Source organism: Caloenas nicobarica, chromosome 5 (genome assembly GCF_036013445.1).
Source record: "Caloenas nicobarica isolate bCalNic1 chromosome 5, bCalNic1.hap1, whole genome shotgun sequence".
Classification (NCBI taxonomy): Eukaryota; Metazoa; Chordata; class Aves; order Columbiformes; family Columbidae; genus Caloenas; species Caloenas nicobarica.
In genome coordinates, this window is record NC_088249.1 from 62,529,241 (window position 1) to 62,551,366 (window position 22,126).

General features: G+C 45.1%; 1 protein-coding gene across 2 annotated transcripts; it reads left to right on the plus strand.

Moving 5' to 3' along the window:
* Nucleotides 1–1,019: 1,019 nt before the first annotated feature.
* On the plus strand, nt 1,020–20,599 carry BDNF (brain derived neurotrophic factor). Of its 2 annotated transcripts, none has more exons than XM_065636285.1 (2): nt 1,020–1,103; nt 19,838–20,599. In XM_065636285.1, the coding sequence occupies exon 2, from the start codon at nt 19,859–19,861 to the stop codon at nt 20,597–20,599; it is 741 nt and encodes a 246-aa protein (XP_065492357.1). In that variant the 5' UTR covers nt 1,020–1,103; nt 19,838–19,858. The 2 variants fall into 2 exon arrangements, with proteins under 2 accessions (XP_065492357.1, XP_065492356.1); XM_065636284.1 differs by lacking the exon at nt 1,020–1,103 and adding an exon at nt 12,074–12,103.
* The last annotated feature ends 1,527 nt before the right edge of the window (nt 20,600–22,126 follow it).

Here is a 22,126-nt window from a genome sequence, read left to right on the forward strand (position 1 = left end):
CTCCCACGCTGGGTCTTGCCGTGGGACATGGTTCAAAGCACCATCACCCACAGGCACACGCGTGAGCTCCCACTCGGCGCAGCCAGCCCGGCCGAGGACCGTGCCACGCCATCTCTCTGTCTTTACCAAGATCAAATGGAGCCACTCAATCAGGAGATGCCATTATTGCCTCCACCATGCAATTTCCACTATCAATAATTTACTGTATTTGCTGCGCAAACAGAAGGGGAAAAGGCAAGACAGATTTTTGACAGGGGGGAAGGAAAAACCAAGCCGGCGGGCAGGCGGGCAGAGCCGAGCGGGGCGTTTCGCCCGGGATCCCGTGGGCACCGCGGCCGCCCCTGAGTTCGCCGGCGGGCGCTGGCACGACGGGCGGCTCCGGCGGTCGGTCCCGGTCCCCTTCCCGGTCCCCGGCCGGGCGGAGCCGCCTCCGGGCCGCCGGGTCTGAGCAGCCGCGGCCGCTGCGCGCCTCCAGAAAGTCACCGGTGTAACGTTACCTGGGGCGCTCATTAATAAGCAATGCCTGTTATTATCTTGATTGCATTCTCAATAGGCAAACTACGGAGAGGTCAACGCGGGAGCGATATTTAAATGGATCGGGCTTGCTTAATACCCGCCGGAGTAAACCAATATCCCGCGGCGGGCGGGCGGACCGAGCCCCCCCGCCCTGCTCCGCTCCCCGCCCGGCCCGGCCCCTCCGCGCCCTGCCCGCCGCTCGGGGGGCGCCGGGGGAGCGGGGGCCGGGCCGGGCGGGCGGGGCGGGGGCGGTGGCGGGGCCGGGGAGGCGGCGCGGAGGCTTTAAGCGGGGCAGCGCGGGGCGGCGCGGTGCCTGCGGCCGCGGCAGCCGCTGGCCGGAGGCGCACGGGAGGAGGACGAAGCCGCTCCACGGGGAGGCGGCGGGGCCGGGCCGGGAGGCTCCCGTTGGGCGGCGGGGGTGGGGGATCCGGCTCCGCTGCCCTCCCGCCCCTCATAAAGCTTTGATGAGACACTTGAGCCGCCGCCTGTGTTGCCGGGGCGGCGGGAGGCGGCCGGTGGGACTGGGCGCCCGGGAGAGGATGTGACTTCCCGGAGGGGACCCGGACAGGCTTTGTGTGGACGACGAGGTACGCGGCGCCCCGCCGGGAAACTTGAGGGGCCGGGGGAAGGGGTGGGCGGGCGGTCGCGGGCCGGTACGAAGCGTCCGGTGAGCGGGAAGGGCGGCGGCGGCGGGGCAGGGAGGGCCGGGGCAGCCCCGCTCCCCTTTGTTCCCGCACCTGTCGGTCCGGCCGGTGCCCGGCGGGGGTTTTGTTGGGGCCGGTCCCGGCGGGGGCGCTCCCCGCTCGGCGGGAGGGGGAGCGCGGGGCCGTTGGGCACCGGCGGCCGTTGGGCGACCGGCGGCCGCTTCTCCGACGGCGGCGCGGGACGAGGCGGGGCCGGGCGCGGGCCGCGCCGTCCGCGCGGGGGCGCTCTGCGCGGGGCGCGGCGGGCGGAGCCCGTGGGCAGCGGGCGGCGCCCCCTGGCGGCGGGCGCGCGGCGGGGCGGCGGCCCCGGCCCCTTCCCGCGGCGCCGGGGGCTCCGGGGCGGGCGGCAGCGCAGAGCGCCGGGCTGCGGCGGCTGCGAGGGGAGCGGTGGGCGGGGAGGGAGGTGTCCGGCCGGGCGGCCGAGGCGCCGTCAGGGAGGGGAGCGGCGCACTTGTTGAAGCGCGGCCGTCGCTGGAACGCGCAGCACGCCGGGCACCCTCAGCGGATTCCCGGTGCCGTGGGGGCTTTGGCCGCCGCCTCTCCTGATTTCCACCGTGCGCGGGGAGTCCTGCGTGGGGCGACATGAGCGGCTCCAGGCGTGTGCGTGCGGTCGCGGGGAGAGGCCGGTTACTCCAAACCCATTTGTTGATGTCATATTGGTGTGGAAAGCGCTGATCCTCCAGCCAGAAATGAATTGGTGTTAGACAGTGAACTTGGTTGGCAAGGGTTTAATTAATACTTTGGAAACCTTGCACTGTCCCACTTGATTTTTTTTTTTTTTTCCTTTTGTAGGATTAAAAGCATAAGGTATTACAACTGTGAGCCACACTTTGCTTGTTTATGTCTGCGAGGTACTATTGGTATTTTGGTTTGTACATTACGGTTAAAATATGTACTTTTCCTTTCAGTTTATTGCAGTTTGCTGTTCTGAGGTTATGACTATTGCGAGATCAATAGTCATTACTTATTTATGTTTCTAGTAACACAGTTCTAATGAATGCAAAGAATCTATCCTGGCGTTGCATTTTTCTTCAGCAAGTATTTCTGTAATCTTTAATTCATGGTGTGATAAGTACATAAAATGAATTTCCTTGATTGCCTTTAGATAGGAGCAAAGGGCCACGCAATGAGCCGCTTGCTCAGGGACAGGAGCAGCTCTCGCGTCACAAAGTTTGGCCGAGTGGCTGTTGGCAGGAGCGAAGGGGTCGCTCTGTTTGCTCACGGTCGGCTGTCCCAAGCGAGAAGGTCGTCATATCGTCATGCTTGCTTGTGTCAGGTAGTACCTTGGTGCAAATCAATGATTCCTCTAGCACGGCAGGAGTGCTGCCTGTGAGCGCTTGAGTGAAAACTGGACCCCAGTGATGGCCCGTAGTTACTCTTCGTGTGGAAGAACATCAGCAAAAGGGGATGCTCTTGGCTCTGTCCAGGTTGCGAATCCTGCTGTTGGGCACACGAGAGAAGGCAGCGGCTGTCAGGGATGCTACAGCTCCCTTTGGGCAATGGCTGTGTAAACAAACCCAGAGCGAAGGAAAAGGAGAAGGCAAACTGTGACATTCCCTTGCAGCAGGATGGAGTCATCCCTCACCTGCATCTCCAGTCAAAGCAATGGCTACATTTCAATTCTAAAACACCTTGACAGAGCTGGTAGATATTGCAGCTCTTTACGAGATATGGGAGCCTTACTACAAGGTTCTGTAACTCGCAACAATTTTCTGCTGTAGTACTATCACTTAATGTTCAGCTTCACTGAACCTCGGCTGGGAAAACCCATTTGTAAGTAGCACGCCTTCTGTTCACACTGCCAGTGCTCTCTGCTTGCCGGAGCTGCAGGGTAGATCCTGTTGTTATGTGGCTGTGAAATCAGGGTAAATCGGGTCAGAAGGATAAGAACTATTTATCTCAATAATCCAGATGCAACAGGGGAGGAAAATGGGGTAGGACTTTTATCTTGGAGTGAGTTAAGGCTAGACTGAAAAAAAGTTTAATTTCAAGCGGCGTGCTTTTAAACACAAAGGCGTTAGGTTGTAGTGTAGTGCTATGGGAGTACTACAATATGCTGGAATACTATGAAACGTAGTGCACAGATGCGAAGGATTTTAAAGACTCATTAAAATGTGAAAGAACATAGTGGAAAATAAGGATCCGTGCTTTTGCTTAAAAGCTTTGCATATAGTGACAATGCTGAGCTGAAAATAGCTGCAGTTAAAAGTCCTTGCAGTACCTGTAGCACTTTCTGGAACTGTTACTCTGCTGTTACAGTGAGGAAAACACAAGAAGCCGCAAGAAGCTGCATGTCTAGCTCAGATAATAGTTCTCTGCCTGGGTGCAGGTATAAAAAACAGGTTACAAGAAGCTTTGCAAGTAGGAGACCCTCTCATCTCTTCAATGGGTAAGCCTGCATGAAGATGAGAATCAACTCGAAGTAAATTGTGTAATGTGTGGTCCTATTAAACAAACAAACAAAAAACATACTTCCCCTGTCTGCCTTCCTGGTTTGTGTAAAAGGCTGAAATGTCATTCTAAGAATGTGCCCTATGCCTATGTCTTGGTTTTGGTTTTTTTTTTTTTTACACTAGAAATCTCACATTAGGCATTGTGTGAATTGGTGGAGGCTCCACCAGAAGAGGATATATGCTTATAATAGGTTAATTGCCAACTTGTCTTGACCTGTTTTCAAGCATATGTTGTGAGCGCTTGGTTCCTCCTAAATAGCTAAAACGCTGCTTAATTAGGAAACTCTCAATCATTTCTCAGATCAGTTCATATACTGGTGTTCTTGGTAATGCTTAGCTGTGAACACCCTTTAAGAGGAAGCTTTTAAAAGCACCAAAGCTCAGCTATTTTGGTGTATTGCCGAAATGAAGTGTGGTAACTCAATAACCTACTGCCTGAAGTTCCCACTGGGAAGGCGCTGGGTGTAACAACTCCCTCATTCCCTGTGATGCACCATTAGGAAGATGTACAGGTGTGTGCTGAGCAAGCTGCCTGATGCACAAGCCAGGACGGGGCTGTGCCCCCTGGCTGTCAGCTCACAAACCTGTTTCCCTTCCTTATCCATAACTATTACTCAGTCTTAGCTTTGACTGTAAGTTGTTTGGGGCAGAGATCATCTTGCCTGTTTTTCTGTTCCTGATACCTGACAAGGACTCCTCAGTGCCTTTGTGATACCAACAATAAATAACAGATTTTGCTATGCAGTGTGCACTGGCAACTTTGCTACAGTGCCTTAAACTTAAGTTTTTTTCAACATAAATCCTTATGCTACTTGATTTGGAAACACTAGAATATACACAACCAGAAGAGTAAAATACTTTAATTTTGGAGATAACATGTTTGAGTTAATTGGGTAGCCATTACACTGTGGCCTGTGTCCTCTGATGTAATCTTTTGTTGGCTGTGTTGCTTACAAGTTCTAGGCTCTGAGCAGTCCAATAAGGAGCACTGCTTGCAGGAGTTGTCCACGCAGAAGAGGACAAACAGTCACATTTATAAAATGCAGGTGATCTGCAGGGTCAGACTCATATTTTTCTCCTTTTCAACATCCAAGACCTAATTATCAGGCAGCTATATAGACTGGTGGAGTTCAACTACTAAACCCAAAAGTAACAGTCAACATGGAACAGTCTGAAATATTGAAGATGCTGTGGACTTGACTGAATAGGGAACAGTCTTACCAAAAAAAAACAACCTCATCTCAGGTGCAATTTCTACCCTTTATAAATTGTGAACAGAGGGTTGGCTGGGATGATGCTGATTTGACGTGATTGTAATCCTTTAGTAACACTGATACTGGTGGTAGCAGAACGTCCCATTACTGCATAATTTAGGCATCACGAATGGATCCAGCTGTCTGAAGACGAGTACCATGGACAACTGGAGAAAGCAAAAGGAAACTTCATTTAGTGAATTTTCATGCCCCGGTGACAGCTGCCATAAGGCTGTAGCAGTTGTATACTTTCCTCGGTAAGAATATTGTATCTTTCAGAGAAGTCATTTTTTGAAACCAGTTAATTAGGACAGTTATTTCTGGCCGTGGCATTTGTACAGAACAGAAGGCATGATTGTTCTTATGTTTGTTTCTCTGAGTCCTTTGATCGACTAGAAGCTCTCAGTGCTTTACGCTATAAATTACCTCAATACTTTGGCAGTTCATTTCTTTTTCTTGTGTACTTGGTTAGGAAAACGCAGAAATCCTTGTGACTCAGCTTCAGACTACTATAAATTATGAAGAAATGGGGGAGGGGGTCACATTTCAAATTAGGAAAGGCAATTCTAGGAGGATGGGAGGAATACTGGTCGCTAAATTTGAGATAAGCGTCTACTAGTATCTCAAAATCTGAGCAGCTACTGCCACCTAGAGATGTACGACCCAAACACGCTGCTGTGCCTGGCTCTGGCAAGTGGGGCCGGACAATTAAACTAAGCAAGGCTGCTAATCCAGATCGTTCTTACTCAACAGCATTAAGTTTAGTGTATGCATGTGGGCTTTATTTAACCCTGTAACTGAGGTGGTACCTGTGAATCCTTTTCTAGCCATGCAGGTAACTAATCTTTATCGAGTTGTCCTTGTGAGGCTCAAATAGTTGAACAAGAAGGATTGCTTTCAGGAAATTGTGTGCTGACTGAACTTTAGACGACACCCAAAGAAGTATTTGCAAGTCAAATTTATCCTGGCTTGTTACAGCTGTAGGTGAGACTTGGTAAGTGTGTCCAAAAGCTTGCACCAAAACAATGCAATGTAGAACTGGTCCCTCAAGGATTTCGATTGGGTTGGGGGCTGGTGTTCTCCCACCCTAGTATTGAAGACTGCTGGGTAGGGAATGTCCTTTAGTAGATATTTGGTGGATTAGAAAATAAATTTTGATTTTCATAATGTATCAACTCAGCTTGGCTTCACTAAATCCAGGATTTTTCCCAATTTCAAAATCAAGTATCAAAGTTAAAGTGGATATGTGGGTATTTGTTACCTCAAAGCTAACAACATGGGATATGCTTTTTATATCACCCCTTCATTCTTAGGACATAGTTTCCTGTTTTGTTTTGAGCTCACAGCTTCAGATTTGTATGTTTTGTATGTTAGTCTTTGGCTGTAGCAGGTTCTTCCTCTTCATTTAAGAGAGGAGAATAAGCACAGTTCCCTATTTAATTTGTGAGGAACTGTGTATAAAGAGAAACAATGTGCTTTTTTTACCCACTGGACTCAATCTCATGGGCAATTATTTCTGTTTGACTCTTACAGACACAGTAAGTATCAGGGGGTTTTATGATAACTTCTAGCTTATGGCTATCAAATGCACAGTGGAATAAAAAAAACCCAACACATATAAACTTCAGTTGGAGCTGAGAACCTCATTCTTGCAGAACCTTGAAAATGCAAGCCACTAATTGATGGCATGTAGTGCATATCTGTCCAGGTTATGGTTTTGATAATTTATTAAAATACTATAAATCTGCCGGTGTAACGTATACTGGGATAAGTGCTTAACGTGTAGGTTCTGAGGGAACAGAGTTTTCCTGGGGGAAACTGAGGAGCTGTGATAGAGACATTTGCTGTTCAAGTCAGGAGGCAACTGCAGACATTCTGTACCATGTGCAGGTGTATGAGGAGAGAGCCATTGGACCAAATTAGTGTTTGGAAAACTACCCTTGGCCCCACTGGAGTTCCACATCCAACTTCTGCCTCTCCAGTACATGCACTGGGTGACAGGTAGGCTTGTAGTCCCTTGCATGCATGTAGCTTAGCAGGAGGAGCCTGGAAAAACATTGAACTAGGTGAAGTCTTGAGCAAAATGCTGTTATATGTTCTTTATTAACTCAGCAGGCAAAAGACTTAGAGCATGTTGCAGCAGTTAAGGCTGTAACGATAAGAACAGGACTAGAGTATTTTTTTCAGAATCCTGTAGTATGTATCTTATAAAAGAGAGTTAAGCATAATCTTGTGCCAATTCTAGCACGTTATGCCTTATCTAACATGATCAAAACACTGCTTTCTTTAAATGTAACAGTTCCTGGAGAAATGGGGTTTTGTCTAGATCAAGGAATTAAAGGTTATGATCTCTGGATTCCTTAGTCTGTTATGCCATTTACTTTCTGAGCTTGGTGCAATATCTAGTATCCATATGGTTTGGTTTACCCTTCTTTACAGTGGCCATGGCTCTCAGTGAGTGTTCAGCACTTGATATATTGAGATGAAAAAGAAATGAAATCTAAACTTTATTCAAGGGCTGGATTAGTAAACCAGCCTCCCTTTAGTCATTACTGTCGCCACACTACAGAAGCATATGGGCACTCTTGAGATGAGCGACAGGACTTGTTTTGCGGTATTTCTAGATAATTGTGCCTGCTGGCTGCCTGCATTAAGACTTGGATCTTCACTTGCTATTTACATTCCTTTTGAGTTGATAATCCGGTTTGACTGAGCCATAAATGCCAAGAGAGAAATGCTATTTGATAGAATTTGCACTGAAAGCCAGTGAGTCCAAGGGAGAAGCAAAGCCACTAACAAGTTCAAGCTGGCAAGGGTAACTTAACCGGAACCCATGCCAGGAAACTGTGGTGAAGTATGAATTTGCTGCTGAACATCATGACCGGCCTTTATCTTTATAATAGGTCAAACCAAAACTGGAAATAAACACATCTGAAGTTCTCCATTTTTGCTTTTCCAGATTAAACATTACAGTTTATGTCAATGTCAGGATTAATTTTTTTTTGTTGGCAGCTGATGTCCTGCAGACTGGTGAAGAAGGATTGGTTTTATTTTACGGGAGGCAAGGAAGGATGTTTCACATCTCGTTATGACAACAGGGTACTCACTCGTATGGCATTGGCAAGTTGCTGCCGATGGAGTGGTGGAAAGGGTTCTTCTTTACATCTTCTCACAGAAATACAAATGTTGTGTAATGACTAGCAAATGAATGTCTGAAAATGAGTTTTCACCTTAAAAAGCTAATGATTGGCATCTGAACTTAAAGAACAAAGCTGCCTTCCTTGGAAGACTTACTTTCAAGTCCTTTTCTCTCTCTGTTTTGCACTAATGATTCATATCTGCTGCCCCCAGTGCAAAACTTTTCTGCAATTGTAACTGCAAAAGTAGCAGGAATGTTAATGACGAGCAAGGATGTTGCAAAAGGATAAGTGAGTCAATGTCACATGCTTCCATTAAAAGAAAAAGGAGGGGGGGCAGAAATAAGACTTAAGAAGAAACTACTTAGAGGTCTAAACCTTCAAAGAAGTTTACCTCTGAGTTTGAAAAACTTGGATGGGACATCTTGAATTCCACAATCCTCAAGATTGAAGTCATATCACCTGGTTCTTAATCAGTTTTGTTCAACATATGATATTGTTGTATATTTTTTTGCTTGCTCTGACTCCTATACCTGTTATGAAAACTACAGAATCTTATGCTTGGAAATACCTGAAATAATTTCCTCTGCCTCTAGCTAACAGAAGGACAGCTATGTGATGAGAACTAGAAAACACAATAAATAAGTTCCAGGTCTGCTCTAAATCAAACACTTTGGAGCAAGTCTTCAGTTGCAAAGCAGCACCAGACCTGTTAGTATTCCAGTTGTACTCACTAGAAAATGACTGCAGGGGAACTGCAGATACTCTGCATATCTTGTAATTCAAGTTCAGACGTACTTCAGAATGTGACCTGTAGTTTTGCTGAGGACAGTCCTGAGTGATTTTTATTTTTCACAAAAAGATGCATCTGTGGAGATGTACTGGGGAAAAAAAAAAACAATGACTGGAACCCAGTCATCTTCTTTCCTTTCGTGGTTTTGATGGGGATGGTGCTGCTACACTGGCTTCATCTCCTATAAGGGCTCAGCGTCTGTATTATGAGTAGGCATAGCCTTGCTCATCTTTGTTTTATACAAAGTAAAGCTGACCTTTGGCCGGCTGCTTGGTCTGTTTGTAGGGCTGGTAAATAACTATTTGTGCAGTAGTAGTTCACTGTGGGAATAGGTCTTTCTTGAATTTCATAGCAAATTTGCTGTGTAGAATTTGCTGGGTAAAAGCATTCTCTGGATGAGATGGGAAGTGGTTTTGCATTTCAAATCAAACCTCTTAGAGCTTTTAATGGTGAAGAATGTTTCTATTTTAACACTGATTTTGCCTTTCTTGTTGTTCTTTGTTATATAATGGTGGAGCCCACAAATTAGAAGCATGAAGCTAAAAGCTGAAGAATGAAGGAAGAAACAAAAAGCCATATGGCAATAGCAGGAGGTCCTGCCACCCCACCTTAGGCTGGTGACAACATGCCCTACATTTAACCTACAGTCAGGAACTAATTAACGACACAGATGGAAGTGAGCTAGCATATGTATTCAAAATAATACCCCTAAGGTTTTAATCAGCTGCCCTGCCTCTTTTCTGGGTTAGACATCTAAGTTACCACAGAGAGATCTGCAAAATACGTGAATGATACATATGGTTCAGGCAGGTTTGGATTGGGAGCAGGGGCTCCCCTCTGCTCCTGGGGTTCAGCAGCGACTTGCTGTGCCGTCTGGGTAAGTTGTTCATACACGTCCTTGTGGGCTTCAGCCTACCCAGAAGGAAAATAGGATTTCTGATGTGGTTCCGCCTCACCTAAGGATGTTGAGATTAAGTGTTTGCAAAGCGCGTTGGAAGCTTTAATAGTGTGTTCTCCAAGAAATGTTGCACAGGTGGGGAGTCACAGCAGCATAAGTACCAGGTCTCTCTGCTCTTGCAACTTCTCAGTGTTTTTTCCTCTCTAGAACTACTAATTATCTCTGATAAGACAGCTCTGCTTTTGATTTTGAATAGGATAATCTACAGTGTTGTGTCGAGATTTGAGAGAGGGAGAACACTTGGCTGTTTTCAACAGGCTAATTGGGTAATTTAATGTTTCTCGCTTTAACTTTCTCTTTCCCACCCCCAGCTCTCTGAAGAGAGGCTCTCCTTCCCTGCGGGGCAGGAGGATCTGCTTATGTAAAGGGACAGGTATTGAAGTTTTTCTAGAGAAGTGTTTATTTAATGACTGAAATCCCGTATACAAATGTACCCTTTGGAGCTCAAGGGCTCTTACAGGGAGAACAGTACACTGGCAGCAAAGCCACTTATATTCAGCTGGGGGGTGTGTGCCTGAAACAAGACACCCAAGCGTGGAAAGGAGGAAATTTAGGTGGTGTTGGGCTGGATTTTGCATACTTCTGTTTATAGGCACGTCTGGGCTATTTATGTGCTTATGTTGGTGGGGGAAGGGAGGAGCTAGTCTGCACACCTAGAAAGCTTTTTTTTCTTCCTCTTTAAAGTGTAATTATTACCAAATACGCATGTATCCCTCCAGAGTCCTGAGTGTCAGGAAGCTGCTTTGCTGCAGCAGGTCACATTTTGTGCTGATACAGCTATTGGCTATAGTTAAGGTGTTGGCCCCATGGGATTTTATGACTACTTAAGTACTGGGCCGCCTTCATGGCTGGGATAAATCTGTGAATAGACCACTGTGGATTTATACCAGGTAGTGACTGTGTCTACACAAATTGGGTCCACTGGAACCTACTGCTTCAATGAACCCCAACAGTTTTTAGGAAAATGGTTTTCCATTATGCCACAATCTATTGTTACGTTGGCAGACAAGTATAGAAAGTTATGAGGCAGGTAAACTATTTTGGAGTAGAGGAAGGACCCAGTGTCCATGTAATTCACAGGAATCACAGTGTAATACTCCTCTGAAGGAAATTACATCATTATACAACTGGGAGAAGGCAGGAGCTTGATAAATTACTTTTTTTCCTGCAAGGCTGTAGGTTTTTCTTTATGTTCCACTAAACATTTGTACCTTGAGCAGCACAGCTAATGAAGCTTGTTTTCAGACACTTGCATCTTGCGAGATGTACCTCCTCACCCCTTCTAGTAATTCCAAACCTTCTTTGTCAGTGGAGCTTGTGAAATGAAAGCAACGATACACAGTGTTGTAAGTCTGTAAGTAGGTAAGCACATACGCTGGTGTTTGCCTGACTAAGGATGGAGGAGGGGGTGAGCTTATTTGGGTGGGTCGCGGCTACTTGCGTGCTAGTTACAGCATGTGACTGGGGAAAGACTGTTGTCTGTAAAACTTTTATCCCTCTATTGAATCCAGTCAAAGTCGACCCCCGAATTTTTAAGATAGATCAGGGATAGAGAAGCAGGCATAGCAATTGCAAAAGTCTTGTTGCAACATGAAGCCACTTAGAAAGGTGGAAAACAAAGCTGAAAACTATAATGCTTTAAAATATATGGTGCGCTGCATTGTCATAGTAAAATATCAATGGTGAAAGAGCACTTCTTGCCCGAGTGTTTTCAAGATAGTTAATATATTAACATAGTTTTCCAACAGTGTTATTTCCAAAGATAAAGCCACTGTCAGAACAGGGCACATGCAGGGCTGCCCGCCCAGTGAGATGGGTTAGATTCCTGTAGAGTACATCCTTGTTAAATACAAATTCCTCATTATTCTAGTAAGGTGGATTGAGGTGGCTTTGCAAACTTAAAAATTTCTGCTCCTGGTCTGGTTGTTCCCATGTAACTTTGGACTTGAATACTCCCAGAAGCTGGTCTGGTACCTCAGTGTAAGCTTTTATCCCTTGCCCCATCTATGGAAAGTATTTCCATGGAGATGCCATGCTAACAACTGGACTGAGCATGTGTTGAGAGAAATCTGCACTCAGGGGCGGGCAGCCAAAAGATGACTGATAACACCACTAGCAAATGCAGGCATATTGTTAATACCTGTCAGGTATTCTGACAACAGGCATTTCCAGTTTCTGGTTCATGCACATCACAACGTACAGATTTGCTTCATTTCAAGGGACCGACGATGGCTAAAAGCAAGGCATTCACGTACAGCAATGCCACACACAGTCAGGGTCTCAGCAAAGGTAAGAGTTTTGCAATAAATGGGTACAGCCTTTGCTCTCCTCCCTTCCTCTAGAGAAAGCACTGCCTACCCAAACCATGGGTGACTGCTCCATCTGATGCTTGTGCTTTTTAACCGTTGATTTGCCTTGGCTAAGCTTCACTTACGTTCCTATCGAGTGCATAATGTTCTATAGGTCCTAGGAAGCTTGCCACTTGCAGCAGAACCGATGGGCGCGTGGGATGTTTTACATGCCGTTCAATAGTTTACAGGCACTCGTAAGATCCAGGCTCAACAGGTACAGCAGCTTCTGGGTTGTTGCAGGGCTGCTGGACACATGTCACAGCACAAGGGATCCAAGTCACGCTAGTTTGCACACAACATGCTCCGTTCTGTTCCTGCTCTCGGGTGCCAATTATCCTTGACTTCAGTGGGATCTTCATGTGTGTACTTGGCAGAATCGCTTAGTCCTGTGACGATTCAGCACAGTATTTCATATCAAAGAGCCCTAGTGAAGTGGAAGACAAACCACAGATGCTGCTCAAAGGTCTGAGGTTCTGACCTGACATTCTTCCACGCACAGGTTGAATTAGCATTACATAAAGCTCTCGTGGCTAACAAAGCAGATTATTTCAGAGAACTGTAATTATCTGCTCCCATGGAGGAACCAGATAGTGTCTTGGCATGGAGTAGTTGTTTCATGAAATGGTTTTGTGGTTGTTTTTCTTGTTTTGTGGGGAGTTTTAGGTAGCCGATTCTACAGGTGAACTTTCCTTTTGCAGAGGTTGCATAATATTAGTTCTGAATGAACACAGCAATTGCATGAATGTATCTTGACAAGTACTCTAAACCAGATTAATGATGTTTTCTAAGCTTGAAGTCAATTTTCAAATTGGAATTTGCCAATACTTGGAAGTCGTGTCACTAATGTACAGTATTGCTGGCGTGGCAAGAGGTGGATGGCCTATTACCCTACCCACGATACTCCTGATGAGCAAAAATACACTTGCTAGTAGTGCTTTTATTCGAGGAGGACTTTCGTTGCATACCTAGGTATTTCAATGTGAAATTTTGGCAAAAATGATGTTTTGCTAAAGCATATTGTCCTTGAAATATGTAGTGGCATGCACACAAGCACCCTTTTGGAGCCAAGTTTGTTTACAGGAGGGATTGCAACCCCCTGCGTGCGGGATGCTGCACAAACAGCTGGAAAGGCAGGTTGTGTGCCACTGGCTCAACAATCGGTTCCCAAGGGTAAAGTGTAAAAATAGTGCACATCTGTTCTCTTCTGTGGGTGTTGTCTCCCTGAAAGCTCCGATACCATCTGTGAGACTGGCCCACGATTCCTTCAGTGCGCGTACTGCCAAAATTCATCCTGCCCGTTCCCTGGTATGGGCAGAATGGGTCTGAGATCCATCCCACAGAAATCCTACTGGGAACTCCTTGCAGCCCTGCGCTTGGCCAATTTAAGTAAAAGCATGCTTGTAATGAGGAGACTGTCTGGTCTGCGCCCATTAGAGCGGCTGAATTCTCTTTCTTGGAGCTTTGAAGCCAGTGTGCCCTTTGCATGGCTGTTTGAGTGTCCAGAAAGGTATGATGAAAGTTTGTAGGAAACTCTGATACATAACTCTGTGAAAGATCAGGGGGTGTAATGTCATGGCATTATTATTTCACTGTTGTTTTCTTTGGGTTCTTTCCCTCCTCTGGTTGACAGGAGTTGTGTTTTGTTGGGTTTTTTGGTTTGTTTGGGTTTTTTTTTTTTTTGCATGCCTTGGGGAGAGAGTCCAATAAAACCTTGGAACCCCTAAAAACCCCGTGTAGTGCTTTAAACAGATGCATACTTCTCCAGAGCCAATATAGGCATTCCTGGAGTTTCTTAGCTCTCAGAAGCTGTACCATAGGCAATATTTAGTAACATAAGATGAAAGCAAATTTCTCGTGTTAGAAGTTGTAGTTTACAAACTACCTATTTATCTTAGTCTTCAAAATGGTTCTTAGTCTCTGCCATCTCTGGCATTATGGCTAAACAGATTTTATTACCTCAGGGAAAACTAACATGAGAATAAAAATAAAATGGCTTTTTTCTTCCTGACATGAAGGACCAGCTTATAAGAATACAAATTGGGTGTGGGTGTGCATGTGTGTGTATTGGGGGGAGGGCGCTTTATTTTCAGTAATAACAAGTAATTATATAGTTTGCTGCATAAATAGCCGCAAGGGTAACCAGAGTGCGTCAGACATCCAGTTATGCATGTGTTAAAGGTTAATACTATTTGTTCTCAGTACATTTAGTCTTTGCAAATCATGTGCTGACATGCATCCTATTTTGGTGTCTGTTCACACACACTCCGGTAATGATGTGTAGAGCAGGAACTCATGCCTGTGCCATTCAGTAGTATTTAGTAAATTGAACTTTTGTATAAAGGTCCTAGAAAATGGCAAGGCAGAAAATGAATGTCTTCTTGCTGCTAATTTTATCTTCCACCTCACATTCCTTTCTGGAGATTAAAGCATTATGAATCTATTCACTGCTGAAAGTTATTTCAACTTTCATGGCACATATCAGGATGCAGAAAAGCAAGTATGTGGTCACAGCTGTTCCTCGGGTCTCTCTGCTGGAAACACGACCTGTTAAGTTGCTAGATTTCTGCTTAAAATAACAAAATAATGAAATAAAATAATTAACTGGTGAATCCTCATTAAATACAAATACTGAAATAAATAGTAGAGCTAGGTAATTGACTGCATATGTAAACTAGCTGTTGATAATTGACATGACCTTCATTTAATGAGCCTCCTTCCCATTAGTGGAGACGACTGCCACAATTATGTGCCCTTATTCTAGCTGTAATTGTATGGACTTCAATAAAGTACAAACTAGGTCACGTCTTCCTGAGATCTGGTCCATGGTGGGTGACCTCTTTTCATTGCTTCAGCTTTGCTGTGCTGCATGAGAGAAGGAAGGATGTTCTTGCAGCCCTGAGAATGGATGACATTCGGGAAGCTGGTCTCAAATGTAATTTCTGATAGACGTCTCGTGTGAGCAGAGGGAGTAGTTTAAGGCCAGGTCTCAAGGAGGCTGGGCCAGGTCTGAAGGAGACTAGCGTATATCTACGTTATACAAGTTAATGGGTGTATACAACAGCCTATGGGACAGCATTTGAACCGAGATTCCCGTTTCTAGAGAAGTCTTTGCTCTTTTATGCCCAGTGTTGTAGCTGAACGGGAGGAGTGGGAAAGGACTGTGGCTTTTAGTTCTTGTTTCTAGAAGGTGTGGAGCAGTGACCTGAGCAGTTTGAGGCTGTATCATGAGGGGTTTTTTTATTTTGTATTTTTCTAGCTGCATGTCTGACTAAAAGTGACCGTTGCTACTCTGCTTTTTCTGGCACTCTTGTCCTGATGCTCTCAGAACACACAGTATCAGCTGGGTTGTTCCACTTAAGAAATACTCAGCACAGATGAGCATCAATGAGAAACAGTTGTTTAGTCTACCAGGGGTAGCATCAGGCATGGGTGTTCACAGAAATGCTGGGGCATCTCCATGCAAGGCCTCATAGTGGTGGATGTGCCCAGCATGGAAAGGGTCAGGACCTTGCTTGGTAATCGGATGCTGGCAAAACAGCAAAATGCAACTTTTTTCCCTGCGTTCCCACCCCGGTTCTGCTTCCACGTGGGGTGACATGGTCACTGCTGTGTAATCGGAAGGGTGTTCGTAATCTGTTAGTGTTTGGGGTTTACAAGGCACGTATTGTAACAGGACAGGCAGTATCTTTAATCTTTGCAGCATAATGAAGGTTTGATATTTGGGGAGCAGAGGAAAAGGGCTGGAAGCTGCCATCCAAAGTGTTTCCAATGACCTTTTTGGTGCTACATTGGGATATTAGTCCCACTTCACTAAGTAAGAGATGAACTGTGCATTCATGAGTCAGTTCGACAGTAGCAGAAAGGTTGCGTGTTTCTACCCGTGGAATGAGATTTAAATCTTATGTTGCTATAGCATGTTAAACTAGTAGATTTTGAGCAGCTGCTACTAGAAATTGCTATGGCCTCTAAAATGAAGACATTTCCTAGGTGTTAAAATATTACTTCCTCATATTAAATCACTTGATATCATTTTGCTGCCAAAGACAAGGACTGTGTATATTGCTCAAGTCACTGTCAAGATAGAAGAATCTTTTCACATCCTGCTTGCAGAGCTCGGCTCAGTGTGGGGCTCATTTACAAACAAGTAGATGTTTGGTCTGTATCTGCTTGCTAACGATATTTCATGGGTCTACACTGCTAAAGCTTACTGTGACATACTCTTCTACTGTTATAAATGGGAAGAGGAGGGGTGGCTTTTAGGCAGACACATTTTCTTGTGTATTATCGGTCTGTTATGTGGATAATGGCTGTCTTAAAGTTGTTGGTTTTCAGAGTCTGCTTGTACATTGTTTCTTGCTACCCCAGATAATAGCAGTGGTTGTATGTCATTGGATGGGATGTAAATTGATCAAGCCTGACAGTAGTTTCCTTCCTAAATGGAAAGCAAAATTGATTAAGGAAGGATTAATTGCACGAGAGATATACAGTACTGTTAGATCTGGTGGCCAACCAGCCGTTGGTGGATGCTGAGGGCTTATGGAAGTCAAGTGGTGAGGTTTCTCTACACCTCTGTCCTCTGTCTTCTTCCTTGTAAGAAAAATGTCCATGTGAATGAAGTTGCGCAGCACCATTCTGTTCATTTCACATCTCTCCAAGTTCATTGCTACTGTGAGAGGTAAACAGCCCCAATGACATAGGGGAGGATGTGGCCTGGCCCAGGAATCCTCCTATCCCTCTGTTCACCTGTATAACCTGAAAATAAATGTTCGGCCTCCACCTGGTGCACTTAGCTGATGGGTGCAACCTTCTCTTTGTGTTGTGTCCTCCCTCTCTGACCCTGGAAGGCCCTTTGGGGTACTGTGTGCTCAGAGTCTGTCCCCCAGAGCTGAGCTTTTGGCTGGGACCTCTGGGTACTGCTCTAATAAGAATAACAGGAACTTGATTAGAAGCCAGAAGATCTGTGTTCTGTTCACTGTTCTGGTGGTCACAAAGTGTGATGTGGGTGTTTGGGATTTTGGTTTTTTCCTTTTAAGTTTTATATAAAACAACTCTCAGAAGAGAGGGAGTGTATGAGCATTATTTTTTCTGTTGCTTGTTCCACTAGCTCTGTGTTTGTATGCTAGCTGAACCACCTCTTCTCCCTCTTGTCTCCTTGTTTGATAGAGGAAGACTGATAACCTCCTTGTGTTGTAAATCATCTCTGTAGTGTCTCTCTTCCTCCCCTTTGAGGAAGAAATCTGATATTACTCCCTCTAGAATGTTTTTAAAATCTTAGGATGAAAAAATCTGCAAAATATTAATGTCCTGCATGGTTAGAGCAAACACTATGTTCCTGTGAGTCACGGATGTCAGGTTTGTTTAATCTTAATAAATCTATGCCACAATAACACTTCTAAACAGGAAGAGAGATGGAGGGTTGAAGGAAGAGTTGTGATGGGTTAGAGAGGATTCTTAGCCAAAATTTTATTTAGCAGGGGACCGGGAGTGAGGAGAGCGTGGACATAAACCCAAACACTTCCCACCCCCCCACTTCATTAAGTAAACTTTGAGACCTGCAGTTTGGGCACTGCCTTTCCAGTACATATTTCATTTTCTTTGTATGTTTTATGATAGATTGTCTTTCCATGTTCAAGTCTTAAGAGTACTAGTTTCCCACAGCGTATTTGCAGGAGATGAAGTAAGGCTTTTTGCATAGCACCCTGTTGGCAAACAGAAATAACATTTACTCCAATGAGAGCTGCCAAGTATGAGGTACTTCCGAATGAACTTCAAAAGCTCTGAAACAAGCATTAGCTGCTTCTTCAAAAATGTGAACAATGCCATTGCTTTCTAGCAAGCAGAGCTGGTGAGAGCAGGGATCGGAAGGAGGAAAAAATAACAACGGGACGTGATGGATGTTGTAGTAGCACTTGGGATCAGACAGAAAGTATAGCTCTCTGTCACTGCGGGATTTGGGGGGTCTTGTTGTAATAGTACCTAAAGTGTGTACTCTGTGCTTGAGGGGGAAACAATCATAAAATCACAGAATGGTTTGGGTTGGAAGGACCTTCAAAGCTCATCCAGTGCCCCCCCTGCCATTGGCAGGGACATCTTCACCTGCTCAGGTTGCTCAGAGCCCCGTCCAGCCTGGCCTGGGATGTCTCCAGGGATGGGGCATCCACCACCTCTCTGGCCAACCTGGGCCACTATTTTACCACCCTCATGGCAAAAAATTTCTTCCTCACGTCCAGCTTGAATCTCCTCTCCTTTAGTTTAAAACCATGAGCCCTTGTCGTACTGCAATAGGTCCTGCTAAAAAGTCTGTCCTGATCTTTCTTACAGGCCCCTTTTAAGAACTGAAAGGCCGCAATGAAGTCTCCCTGGAGCCCTCTCTTCTCCAGGCTGAACAACCCCAACTCTTTCAGCTTGTCCTCAGAGCAGAGCTGTTCCAGCCCTCTGATCATATTGGTGGCCTCCTGTGGTCCATGTCTGTCCTGTACTGAGGGCTCTAGAGTTGGATGCAGGACTCCAGGTGGGGTCTCACCAGAGCAGAGGGGCAGAATCACCTCCCTCAACCTGCCCTGAGGAACGTACTATCTACGGAGACTTAGCAAAGTGCTTTGGAAGGAGCAGTCCAGGCTGTTGGGAGTGCTGGTGGGAATGGGATGTGCTGGTTACAAGCCAGTTGAGAAGTTTTCTTACTGGCACGTGTTCCTGGTGCTACCCCTTCTCACTCCATCAAGACAGAGCCAAGCATACACATAAACCTCAAAACCTGGGACAGAACTTGAGGCAGAATGTGGGAAACAGGCAGTTTCAGTATGTCCACAGGGCTGGTTGCTCTCATGGTTTTCATGCTGGGCTCTGGGCTTTAACGTTGTTTAAATAGATGCTTTGTGTGCTGGAGAACAGGCGATATGGGGCTCTGGGAAAATACAGTACAGTGGTTCTGGTACTGTCATGTCAGTACAGCTCTTACCAGCTCTGTAATCCATCAGGTCCCTTCCATCACACTCACATGATGCAAGCAATATGTCCAGCTCAAATTTAGTGTGGCAGCAAGCATACTGTCCTGGGCCATTTTCTTGTTCTGTATTTATACATACATGCCTTCTACTTTTAGATGAGGAATTGGCCTGCCGAGACCTCAGAATTTGTATAGCCTTTTCCTGTGTTTTGAAGGTTGCTTTCAAAATATGAATGCAATTTATCCTGGTGCTGTTCAGTTTCTTGGGGATAGAAAGATGAAATATTTTTGGCATAGAGAGATCTTAAAAATTAAATATTTGCATTTGCACTTGAAATGGAAGTCTTGCCTTTCACACTTGTGAAGCAGCCTTTTACTGCTGAAATGTTGCATCGCTAAACAGCAGTTTTGCTTTTGCTGTTACTTGAAATGGGTGTAATCTGTCAATAAAGAGTCTGCATAGTATCTAATACTTGCTACAGAAAGATTTGGGCATGTAAGAACTCTGGCTTGCTGATATCAACGTTGCCTAAGCTTTGGCATCTGCTGCATCTGAAATTCTAAATCAAAGGACACCTTTGTGTGCTGTATCACCAGTAATGAGTTGCGGCTGCATGCAGCAGATCTCTGCACAAAATGCATAATGTCTCAAGACAACTCAGATGAATTTTTATTACTCCATCCCTTGTAAGTTAATTTTTTTTTTCTTGTTCTCATCCTTAACAGTTCCACCAAGTGAGAAGAGTGATGACCATCCTTTTCCTTACTATGGTTATCTCATACTTCAGTTGCATGAAAGCTGCCCCGATGAAGGAAGCTAGTGTAAGAGGACAAGGCAGCTTGGCTTACCCAGGTCTGCGGACCCACGGGACTCTTGAGAGCCTAAATGGGCCCAATGCTGGTTCAAGAGGATTGACATCGCTGGCGGACACTTTTGAACATGTCATAGAGGAGCTTCTGGACGAGGACCAGGACATCCAGCCCAGCGAGGAAAACAAGGATGCAGACTTGTACACATCCCGCGTCATGCTAAGCAGTCAAGTGCCTTTGGAACCCCCGCTGCTCTTTCTGCTCGAGGAATACAAAAACTACTTGGATGCTGCAAACATGTCCATGAGGGTCCGGCGCCACTCCGACCCAGCTCGCCGCGGGGAACTGAGCGTATGTGACAGCACGAGCGAGTGGGTGACAGCGGCAGAGAAAAAGACTGCAGTGGACATGTCCGGGGCCACCGTCACCGTCCTGGAAAAAGTCCCGGTACCCAAAGGCCAACTGAAGCAATACTTCTACGAGACCAAATGCAACCCCAAGGGGTACACGAAGGAGGGCTGCAGGGGCATAGACAAGAGGCACTGGAACTCCCAGTGCCGAACTACCCAGTCTTACGTGAGAGCTCTCACCATGGATAATAAAAAGAGAGTCGGCTGGCGCTTTATAAGGATAGACACTTCCTGTGTATGTACATTAACCATTAAAAGGGGAAGATAGTGGATTTGTGTTGTATAGATTATATTGAGACAAAATTATCTATTTGTATATATACATAACAGGGTAAATTATTCAGTAAAAAAAAATAATTTTATGGACTGCATGTATAACTGAAGTTTATACAGTACAGTGGTTCCACAATCTATTTATTGAACATATCCATGACCCGAAAGGGAATGAAAGTCATTTGCGCACAAGTCTAAAAAAAAAAAAAAAAAATTGAAAAAAAAAAAAAGGAAAAACAAGCAAACAAAAAAGTCTGCATTACATTCCTCGATAACATTGTGGTTTGTCGCCGTTGCCAAGAATTGAAAATATAAAAAGTTTTAAAAAAAAAAAGAATAGAATTGCATGCTGCTTCAATTGTGAATTGATGATAAAATGTCCTCTTTCAGAAAAATAAATTGAACCAAAACATTCTGTTTACATTTTAGACAGTAAGTATCTTTATTCCTGTTAGTATTATATCTGTTTACTGCTTTTAACTTCTGATAGCGTTGGAATTAAAACAATGTCAAGGTGCTGTTGTCATAGTTTTACTGTTTCTCTTTTACTTTTGAACTCCCATCAGATTGAAAAAGAAAAAAAAAATCATTACCTTATTCTGGATTAAAAACAAATTTGTTTTTTTGTATGTTGTGAAGGTGTTTGCAATAGCAGTCCAACTACTGACTAAAAAAAAAATAAAAAAAAAGAGGCAACTGAAAAAGAATGGTGATGTTCCACTTCACATTGTTGAACTTCAGGCTTAAAGACAGCACTTATTTAACTGTATGGCAACGTGCCATGGGTTATTTTCTTCTTTTTTTTTTTTTTAATTTGCTGTCTTTTGAGACCTGCATTTGCTTATACCATGTTTGTTTGTGTTTAGATTTTTTTTTTTTTTTTTTTGCCTTTCCTCCCTCTGGAAAAATGTTGGTTGTGATCTCTAAAGCTTCTCACCATACAACTGGAGCTTGTCATAGAGAAAATGTTCTATAGCGTGTTGAGAGCAATGATTTTCATGTAATAAAAGACTCTGCGCTTGGCTCAAACGTCTTGGTGAAGCACAAGAATGTCACTAGAAAAGGGGCTAGAGAGAGATGATGGTGGATCTGAAATCAGGTTGGTCATGGGACTGAATAGCTCAGCCAGTTCAGGGAGGAATAGCGGTGTTTTGGGTTGATGGAGCCTCTCCAGGTCGCAGTCAGTGCTGGCTGCGCTGGTCCTGCGCCCCCTTGGAGTTGCCTTGGCCAGGGATGCAGGGAGCACAGCCTCATCCTCCAGGTCACGCTGTGCAAACCGCGCTGGCATCCCTGCCCGAAGGGAGTGATGCAGAGAGAGGCCCTGCCTCTGCCTGAGAGCAATTCACGTTGATTTGTGTGTGGCTCTACCTCTGCTGTCAGCCTTATTTTATGAAACAAATATTGTCATTAAAAAAAAAATACTCTTAAAGGAAGTGACGAGTGAGTGCTGGAGGAGTTGGCTTAACATTGCTTATGTTCTGATAGCTGTGCTACCCCTCTAACTCTCCCGACAGAAGTTCTA

What these genes read in the sequence shown, in the direction of transcription:
- BDNF (XM_065636284.1), top strand. Translation starts at nt 12,074, where the DNA reads ATGCCACACACAGTCAGGGTCTCAGCAAAG. An exon ending in CAGTCAGGGTCTCAGCAAAG is followed by an intron (nt 12,104 to 19,837) that starts GTAAGAGTTTTG and finishes CATCCTTAACAG; the next exon opens with TTCCACCAAGTGAGAAGAGT.